We start from the raw sequence: 11,025 nt of genomic DNA on the forward strand, positions 1-11,025 counted from the left end.
GAAGTCAACGAAAGTAGGAAGAAAGTAGACATTTACAGCTCCCATTTATGGAGATTTATATGAGGCCGTCCTTTTTCTGTATTAACTTATTTAAACCTCATAAAAAGTCACAATTTTATAGGTGAACAAACTGAAGCTTAGAGATGGAAGGTAAGGTAACTTATCCAAGGTCAAACTACTAAGGGCAAAGCCAGGATCCAAACTGAAGTCCTTCTTTTCCAAAGCACATTTCCTAGCCACTGAGAATACTGCTGCCTAATGCTATTCCGTATGAATTCATTATATGGCTCGCAGACATGCTCTGTATGGAGGTGGGTAAACTATGGCACAGCTTATTTTTTTATGGACCAAGAGCTAAGAATGAATTTTCCATTTTTAAATTAAAAACAAAAATCAAGAGGAATATTTTGTGCGAGAAAAATTATATAAAATTCAAATTTCAGAGTCCAAAAATAAAGCTTTGTACAAACATAACCATGCCATTCATTTACATTTTGCCTATGGCTGCTTTCATACTACAGGGGCAAAGTTGAGTAGCATGACTGGCAAAGCCTGAAATGTTTACTATCTGCCCCTAGGGCCATGGATTTGGGAAATGTGGGAAGAGTTCAGTGACTGGGATAATCTAAAATTTATCAGGCCAGATACAGTGGCTCATGCCTGCAATCCCAACACTTTGGGAAACTGAGGTGGGAGGATCACTTGAAGCCAGGAGCTCAAGACCAGCCTAGGCAACATACGGAGACCCGTCTCTAAGAAAAAATAAAAATAAATTAGCTGGGCGTGGTGGCACATGCCCGTAGTCTCAGTTACTCAGGAGGCTGCAGTGAGCCATGATCACGCCACTACATTCCAGACTGGGTGACAGAGTGAGATCTTGTCTCTAAAAAATTTATAAAATAAAATTAATCAAATATCCTTACTTTCCAGTCACCACACTAGTTTACATACACTAGCTCGCTTACTCGTCATTAGAGCTCTTTATGGAATTATTCCTATTTTTCAGATGAAGAAACCGAGATTTAGAGAGTTTAGGTACTTTCCCTAAGGTCATATAAGTTTCTACTATTTCTCACACAGGTGTAAATTACCATCCTGGATTCTAGGCCAATCTTCCCAACTCCAACACGCAAGCACGCTCTATTACAATGACATAAAATTTAATACTGATTATTAGGACAAAATGTTCATAGACATAAAATACGATGTAAGCAGCCCCAAGCACATGAAACCAGTCCTTTCAAAATATCTATGACTGATCTCAAGACTGTATGGTTTGAGTAGGTGTGTTCAATATCATTATTAATTATAATTTCATTTACTTATTTAGAGTTTCTAATAGAATCCTATAAACGTAGTGAATGGGAAGGTGGAATTACTAACTTTTAATTTACTTCCTAAATTATGCTTTCATTGCATAATTCCTTCACAATTTAATGCAATGTTCAGTTTAGGGCTTGAGAAATCTGTTACTGATGTCTTTAAAAAAATGTATTGTACCAATTAGTACAACCTCTATGGAAAACAGTATAGAGATTCCTTAAAAACTAAAAGTAGATCTACCATTTGATCCAGCAATCCCACTACTGGATATCTACCCAAAGGAAAAGAACACATATATGAAAAACACACTTGCACACGTACGTCTATAGCAGCACAATTGACAACTGCAAAGATGTGGACTCAACCTAAGTGACCATCAACTAATGAGTGGATAGAGAAAATGTGGCATATATACACCATGGAATACTACTCAGCCATGAAAAAGAACAAAATAATGTCCTTTGCAACAACTTGGATGGAGCTGGACGCCATTATTCTAAGTGAATAAAACAGGAGTGGAAAACCAAAAACCATATGCTCTCCCCTATAAATGGGAGTTAAGCTATGAGGACACAAATGCAAACAGGGGTATAATAAACTTTAGAGACTCAGAAGGGAAAGGGTGGGAGTGGGGCTACAGATAAAAAACTATACATTAGGTATAATGTACACTACTTGGGTGACAGGAGCACTAAAATCTCATAACTCACTGCTATATAATTCACCCATGTAACAAAAAAACCGCTTATACCCCAAAAGCTATTGGGGAAAAAAAAAGTATCCCTTAGGTATACAATTTTTTTTTTTTGGTGCTATTCTGCATGTGATCTCTTTTTATCATACACTCTAAATGGTTTTGCTAATTTTTACATACATACTCTAAGGGCTTATTTCATATGGTTGACATATGTCTTATCAATTTCCTTGGCCAATTTAACAATAAACCTGAAAATTAAAATGATTGTGTACATATTGTTAAAATATGTACAGGATCCATAAGCGGAAAATTACAAAATGTTGAAAGCAATCCAGGAGGCTCTCTATATCATGTTTATGGGTTAAAAGACTTAACAAAGTAAAAATGTCAATTATCTCCAAATTGATCTATAAATTTAATGCAATTACTATCAAAATCACAGCAAGCCTTTTGGTAGACATAGATAAGTTTGTTTGAAAGCATATATGAAAAGGAAAAAACCTAAAATGGCTAAAATGATTTTGAAAAAGAAGAAAAAAGTTAAGGGAATTTATCTGATGTTAGGGCTTACTTTATAGCTAAAGTTGATCACGACAGTGTGATTCGCAGAGGGATACATATTTGAACAAGAACAAAATAGAGAACCCAGAAATAGACCCATATAGATGTGCTGAACTAGATTTTGAAAATGATGTAAAAGTAACTCAATGGAGGAAGAAAAGCACTTTCAACAAATGGTGCTGGAGTAACTTGATTATGGTGGGGGTTACACAAATCTATAAATATGATAAAATTGCATGGAACTAAACACACACAAGTACATGTAACGCTGGTGAACTCTGAATAAGGTCTGTGGATTGTACCAATGTCATTCTCCAGGCTGTGTTACTGTACCATTGTTAGCACTGGAGGAAATTTGATGAAGGGCACATACGACCTTTCTGTATTACTGTTATTTTTAAAACCATAGTCAGTTTTAGAATATTTTTAACACATCAAAAAGAACCCTGAACCCTTTAGCCATCATTCCCCTATCTCCCACACCAAACTCTTAAGCAACCACTAACCTTCTTTCTGTCTCTATAGATTTGCCTCTTCTGGGCACTTCACATAAAGGGAATCATATAGTATGTGGTCTTTTGCGACTGGTTTCTTTCGCTTAGCATAACATTTACAAAGTTTACCCATGTTGTAGCATACATCGGTACTTCATTCCTTTTTATGGCTGAATGATATTGCACTGTATGGATACATCATAAATTGTCTACCCATTCATCAGTTGATGTGTTGTTTCTTACTTTTGGCTAACACTGCTGTGAACACATATGTGTAAGTTTTTATGTGGATATACACTTTCAAATTTCTTTGGTATATATTCATAGAAGTGGGATTGCTGGATCATATGGTATTTCTATGTCTAATCAACTGAGGAACTGACAGACTGTTTTCCAAAGTGACAGTACCATTTTACATTCCCACCAGCAGGTTATGGGGGTTCCAATTTTTCCATATCCTCACCAACACTTGTTATTACTGGACTTTTTGATTCCGAGTTAGTTTTACAGCTTCTTGTGAATCTGTAATAAATTCCAAGTAAAAAGTAAAAAAAAAAAAAAAAAAATGACTTGGTATATCTTGTTATAGGATAAATAATCATAGCTACAAGTCATAGTAATTTTGTTCCTTCATTTGCTAAAGCAATGATTTTCCCCTCATTTTTGTATCTTACTGTATTTCTCAGAACTTCCAAAATAATGTTAGAGGGTAATGAGATGGTGGGCACATTTATTCTGATTTCAATTCTTAGAGATTTATTTATTTATTTTGAGGCAGAGTCTTGCTCTATTGCCCAGGTGGGAGTGCAGTGGTGCAATTTTGGCTAACTGCAACCTCTGCTTCCCAGGTTCAAACAATTCTCCTGCCTCAGCCACCCAAGTAGCTGAGATTACAGATGTGCACCACCACATCTAGCTAACTTTTGTATTTTTAGTAAAGATGGGGTTTCGCCATGTTGGCCAGGCTGTTCTTGAACTCCTGACCTCAAGTGATCTGCCTGCCCTGGCCTCCCAAAGTGCTGGGATTACAGGCGTGAGCCACCATCCCCAGCCTCTTATAGATTTCTCTCTAGCATTTCTATTAAGTATGATACTAATGAGAGGTTTGGTACTCATGAACCTCTATCATGGTGAGCAAGTACACTTATATTCCAACATTTTAAAGAATTTTTAATAAGAAGATGTTGAGTTTTACCAAACACCTTAGTGGCTTTATATAAAATAGTCATATGATATCATCTTATTTAAAGTCTTGATCTGATTCAGGTTCATTAATTCCTAATATTGACTAATTCCTGAGTTTTTTAGCTATACCACTTTTAAAATAAGGCAAACTATGGTCACATAAAATATATTAAAAACAATTATAAAATAAAATGTCATACTAATGGGCCCATTGAGCAAAACATTGAAGTGAGCAATGTGCTATTAACATTGTAGAAAGCAACAAAAATAAAATAAAAATTTGAATATTTAATATGTATATAGAAGTTGCAAGTGCTTGGCCAGGCGTGGTGGCTCACGCCTATAATCCCAGCACTTTGGGAGGCCAAGGCAGGAGGATGACCTGAGGTAGGGAGTTCGAGACCCGCCTGACCAACATGGAGAAACCCCATCTTTACTAAAAATACAGAATTAGCTGGGCATGGTGGTGCATGCCTGTAACCCTAGCTACTCAGGAAGCTAAGGCAGGAGAATCGCTTGAAGATAGGAGGCGGAGGTTGTGGTGAGCCGAGATAATGCCATTATACTCTAGCCTGGGTGAAACTCCATCTCAAAAAAAAAAAAAAAAAAAGTTGCAAGTGCTGCCTACTTTCTTAATCCTTTCTTCTCTTCAAAGAGATGTAATTTTTAAAAAAATAAAAAGAAAGAAGGGAAAGAAAGAGAGAGAGGAAAGGGAGAGAGAAGGAAGGAGGAAAGAAGAAAGGAAAAAAAAGTCTATCATGTTCTTGTTTTGCCTTAAATAATTGTGTAAAAGGACATTTGGTTTGATCAAACCTGCAAGACCTTGCTATAACGAGAAGATCTTTGCTCTCTCTCAAATTATCCTAGTGACCATGGACTGATTTTTCTTAGGTTCCAAATTGTCACTGGAGAACAAATTTATTTTTTTTCTACAATTTGGTGTTTAACTTCTCTTCCTAATTACAGATTTCTGTATGTTCTTTATCATCCTAAATTTACTGACCTACATGCAAGAGGCACAACAGTTTTTTAGCACATCACTGAAACTGACTGTGTGTGAAGCCTGATGGTATTAATGGAAGACAATGTGAATGTAAGAGATGAATTTAATACTCAAAGGACTACAGGGAAACTCAAGAAAATAAATGGAAATTGATGCCATTATCAGTGGACATGATGAAAATTTGTTTAATCTTTGTCCCTGCAAGGCATTGGAGCTCATCTACTACTGGTTGCCCTTCACAATAATGAATGAAAAGCACGCCTTCTAAAATGAGCAGATCTCCCCATGTGTTCAGGGCACAGCTGGGAAGCCAGAACGGTGGAAGCAGGTGACTACCTTTCAAATGGGGTCACTCCAGCTAAGGCAGTACAGCTAGAGGTTGGGAACACCATCTGTGAATCAGGGAGACCTGAATTCAAGTCCTGGCTTCTTCAGTTACTAGACTTATGGCCCCAACTGAATCACTGGATCTAGCTGGGGCTCTGTGTTCTCACTTATACAAGAAGATAGGGTGCGGTGGCTCACGCCTGTAATCCTAGCACTTTGGGAGGCCAAGGTGGGCGGATTGCCTGAGCTCAGGAGTTCAAGACTAGCCTGGGAGACACGGTGAAACCCTGTCTCTACTAAAATACAAAAAATTAACTGGGTATGGCAGCATGCGCCTGTAGTCCCAGCTACTCGGGAGGTTGAGGCAGGAGAATGGCTTGAACCCAGGAGGCAGAGGTTTCAGTGAGCCAAGATCGCGCGCTGCACTCCGGCCCGGGCGACAGAGCGAGACTCCGTCTCCAAAAAACAAAAGAAGATAGTAGTAGTAGTTTTGCCCTTGGCTTGTTGATAGGTTTGAATGAGATAAGCTTGATGGATGGCTGTTTACTAAACATTATTGCTGTTATTATTAATATTGACAAGTGGAGTCATTGTTACCTAGATGGCATCAGTGCCATTTAAATACTCACTGATCTTTTAAAACGGCCACTAAATATAAAAGATTCGACCTCTCAATTATTTTTCTTAAAAACAAGGTGACCGACTTACACTTTCTTCATTGCAAAGGCCCCAGTGATTTTGGGTGTAAAACTGAGAGCTAGTTTGGTTGATGTATTAATAACTAATCAGCATGCAGCATATGGCTTTCTGATGCATAACATCTTGGTATCTCCTCTCTCCAAATGAGGCAGCTTGCTCCAGTGAGGAGTGGAGTCAAGAAAAATATCTTAGAGGACAATGTAACTTCTTCTTTTGCAGTTCTCTTTGGCTGTGGGTAAAGACACCTTCTTAGTCTGGTCAGTTTTGTCCTTCCTACTTCAGTCCCTGGCTGCAGCCGCAACACAGCTGGTTTACTCCCATTTGCTGAAAGCAACACAAGAAGACTGACTGTAAGTTAGAGCTTTCTCCAGGGCCCCAGGCGAGAGGCCAAAGGGGTCAAAGCAAAACAAGTAGAAATCTGTGAAACCTAATAGTTAGACGACTAAACAGAGTATCATTTTCCTGAGGTTAGGAAAAGCAAAGGGGTAACAAAGATAACCAGAGGATTTGTCAGTCAAGTGAAGATGACACCCATCAAGGGCCAACCTGGACTTGTTCACAGGTGCAATTTCAAAGACACGCCTCTTTTCCTCTAGCAGGAAAACAGACAATTCCCATGAAAACAGATCTGAAGGCCGTAAAATCCCAAGTCTTGTCTTAAAGTATACAAATTAAGCATCGCATTTACCACGTGAATTCGATTTTGTCTGCAGTGGTGAAAGTCTTCACTTAGTCCACAGGACTCTTGACAGTCATAAATGAAACATTGTCAGGAGAAGGAATAACAAGTAAAAGTGAACTCAGGAATAACAAGTAAAAGTGAACTCACTCCTTCAGGGACTTTATAGCTTTGACAGTGATCTGAGCCAAAGCGCAGCTGCCCAGGGGCTCCTGGACAGCAGGGCTCACTCACCAGCCCACAGGTCATACCCCTCATGCCTGTGCTGCCGATAAACGCAGGTCAGCACTAGCCAGATGTTCCACCCGCAAATGCTAGGGGGGTGAGCAGGACAAACCAGGCTTAACAGCAAACGCTTGAACAAAAGAAAAAAGAAGTGGCCAAGGTGAACACTCTCCCCATTCTGCCCAACTCACCTTCACCAGGAAGAAGGACACGCCATATGTGCGGAGGGACCGTGCGAGTTTGACGTACTTGACCTTGGCTTCTATCTCACTCATCTCTCCGCAGTTCTTATGCTCCTGCAAAAGTGACAGTAGCCGGGACCAGTTATTGCATCTCTGCCAGCAGGTGGACTTGGAGAGAGGTAGTTACTGTATGTGGTGGAGATAAGTGGCTAGGAATGATCATTAAGTGATGGTTGTGTCTGAGACCCCTCCATGACACAGGCAACTGCTGACCAAGGATCAGAGCACGCAGGAAGTTCTAACACAGGGATTTCAAACCAGAGTTTGAGCCCAAACTGCCTACATTACTTCACAACTAAATGTGACAATTCATGCACACATGCAGGGTGGTGGGAACAGGGTTCACAACTGTAATCACATTGTCAAAGGACTCCATGTCCCAAATGGTTGAGAGCCAAGACTTTAAACGATACCAAGAAAAATGTTCTTATCAGGACAGGTGTCATTCTAACATCCATCCACAATGTACTGTCTGGGTGTGGTGGCTCATGCCTATAATGCCAACAGTTTGGGAGGCTAAGGTGGGTAGATCATTTGAGATTAGGAGTTTGAGACCAGCCTGGCCAACATGGTGAAACCCCCCTCTACTGAAAAAACAAAAATTAGCCGGGTGTGGTGGCACATGCCTGTCATCCCAGCTACTTGGTAGGCTGAGGCACAAGAATCACTTGAACAGGGTGGGGGGAGATGCGGAGGTTGCAGTGAGCTGAGATCGCCCCATTGCACTCCGTCTTGGCTCTGTCTCAAAAAAAAATACATATATATATCGTTTTCCAAAGAACAGGGTAAATACACGCCTGTACATAATAGTACTCAGAAACAATACTGGAGAAAAGTATGTTTTGTATGCATGAAATTTGTATTTTAATTTATATTTACATTTCAGGATCAAAGTAGACGTTGGTATCTCGGATTCCTTAGAGTGTTTCATGGCAAAGTTTGTGTTAAGGCTTTTCTTACTGGTTGCGTAGACTGGACAAGTCTCTGACTTTTAGAATAATTCTGGATTTTTAAAAGGCACTAATTTCCAAATTCCAGTTTCAAAAAACAAATCTCAGGACAAAGAGGCTACTTGTAGATCCTTCCTCAGTGCATATTAAGAGTCTATCACCTTGTTCCAATGTTACCAAGATAATGCCTTTGAAATTAAATGTATGCACATTTTTCTCAGAAGGGCTAGGTAACCTTTAGCAAGAAAATACGGATTAAGATAATAAATCTGCCCAAAGTAGGACTGTCAGCTTCTTTACTCTTGAGTCACTAATCATTTATTATATAAGAGTACAGGCACGAGGTATAAAACTATCATGTGCAGAGGCCCCCTCACACTAATAAATGAGGATGGGGAGTGAGGAGAATAATAAAGTTCTGTACATTTCCAATACCTGAAAGATCCTCTTTTCAGCTCCTCTCTGCTTGATATATTCTTTGGGCAGGAATTCCTTCAGACTAAGAGAGATACATTTAAAAAGGAAAGGCATTTATCATGTTCTATGATGAGAAGCAAAGCAAAGACATTTAATAAAACTCACAGTTAACTCACTAAGTCTCCCAATATTTTATAGAGTAATTAATAACAGACTGCTATATCCTACGATGCACTTAAATAAGGGCACGGACATAAAACTAGTATGATAGAAAAGGTCAAACTAACATATTTAAAGACAAAAGAATTTCCAGGATCTATTGTAAAGTGAAAAAAAAAGAGCACAAGAATATATAGTATGCTACCTTTTATAAGAAACGAAGGAAATACTTATTTTAAAAACATTATTTTCTATTGTCTACATATTTTAAAAAAAATAATACAAAGATAAACCTAGTACTAATAAAAATGGTTCTCCATGGAAGAGGGGAAAAACAAGGAGAAGAGAACAAGGATGGAAACTAAACTTCCCTATTTCTTTTATTATAGTTTTCACTTCAGAACCACATGAAATTGCAAAAAAAAAAAAAAAAGCGACATCAAAATCTAAAACTAAAACCGTCTATCAAGTTGACAGCATAACTACAGGAAGAATAATTATGTCAAGTAACTTTGCAAAACAGTCTTTTGACTGTATATCCTTTGTAAGATATTATGGACAAAATAAACCATAGTAGACTTGTTAGTAAAAATATTAATATTTAAAGTTAACATCCACTTTCCCTCCTGTCTACACACAGACACACACACACACACACACACAATTAAATTAGGACATTACATTATATATAAGTAGGATGTTATATATAATTAGGATAAAGTAAATGAGTAATTATGGTTGTTGTTAGGAACCAAGCTTTTTAGCATAAAATAGATAAAAATAAACAAAATGCAAAAAGACTTGGCTAAACATTCTGCATCTTTTATTTGAACTGGAAATACTGGCCTGAGTACCTGATTCATTTTTCTTTTCCTGAAAAACATTTTCTCGTTACGTCCCCTTTAAAGGCCAGGAGCAAGCACAAGCTGGTGGCAACCCCCTCACCCCGGTGCCTAGGCCAGGTGGTCTTCTAAATACCATTTCCACTAAAAGGAACCAGCAAGTCTTAGATAAATCACTGATTCTTGGTCTGAGGCAGGAAATGTATAAAATGTTCCTGGGACTTCTTGTGGCTTGAATCAAGGAAGCTACCAAGATAATTCTGGAGCCAGTATCAACGAATTCCCATTAGCCAAAAATTGGGTGATTTAAAACTTTATATTGAAAAAGAGAGAACAAAATAATAAACCCATCCATCCAGCCTCGACAGTTATCAACTCATGGCCAATCATGACTCATCTATTTCCCCATCCCACTGACCTCCCCTGGATTATTCCAAAGCAAATCCCAGACATCATATAATTAATATAATAAGGATGACTGCAGTAAGTTAAAGCACAGATATTTCATATCTACAAAGATTTTTTTAAAAAATCATTGGTCACCTTAAGAGACGGCTAAGGTCCCAACTCATACTGAAAACTGTAAATGAGGAGAAAGAAACAAGTATTTATTCTGATGTTTCTAAATGTTGATGAGGGCAAGAATCACAGCTAATAAATGTAGAAAAAATAAAAAGTCCAAAATCATCATTATACAACTCTTACTGAAATAACTGATAGATCAAAGCAAATTTCAATGACTATAAGATAAAAAAAACAAGTTGATCAGGAACTTTTTAATAGATTGATGGATTTGATAACATCTAAACCCAATGATCAATTTTAATATTAATCAAAGCAGGATAACCAGATAATATATGCCTCCCAACTGATACAAAAGGAAGTATACAGTACCACCTAGGAAGTATTCTTGGCAATAAAGAATAAGTAAATACATAATTGAAACTGAATTTAACTGAGCCCCTAGATCTAAATAACAGTTTACAAAAAGAAGAATAGGGGAGCATGTTCAATGATACCATCAGGATACAATTAGCCAAACCCAAACACAAGAAATTCTTCTATACTCATGGGTTGGAAGAATCAATATCGTGAAAATGGCCATACTGCCCAAGGTAATTTATAGATTCAATGCCATCCCCATCAAGCTACCAATGACTTTCTTCACAGAATTGGAAAAAACTACTTTAAAGTTCATATGGAACCAAAAAAGAGCCCGCAT

At 38.0% G+C, this 11,025-nt stretch overlaps 1 protein-coding gene across 4 annotated transcripts in view; it reads right to left on the reverse strand.

Annotated features, from left to right (window-relative positions):
- TLN2 (talin 2) overlaps window positions 1-11,025 on the reverse strand; it is a 465,831-nt gene that overhangs the window by 163,397 nt on the left and 291,409 nt on the right. For all 4 annotated transcript variants that reach the window (XM_032174074.2, XM_032174073.2, XM_058427409.1 and 1 more), the window contains 2 exons: window positions 8,821-8,884; window positions 7,385-7,489 (listed from right to left, as the gene is read on the reverse strand). In XM_032174074.2, the coding sequence (XP_032029965.1) occupies window positions 7,385-7,489; window positions 8,821-8,884 (169 nt within the window). The remainder of the gene's footprint in view (window positions 1-7,384; window positions 7,490-8,820; window positions 8,885-11,025) is intronic.

This window comes from Hylobates moloch, unplaced genomic scaffold (assembly GCF_009828535.3).
Source record: "Hylobates moloch isolate HMO894 unplaced genomic scaffold, HMol_V3 SCAFFOLD_14, whole genome shotgun sequence".
Taxonomy (NCBI): domain Eukaryota; kingdom Metazoa; phylum Chordata; class Mammalia; order Primates; family Hylobatidae; genus Hylobates; species Hylobates moloch.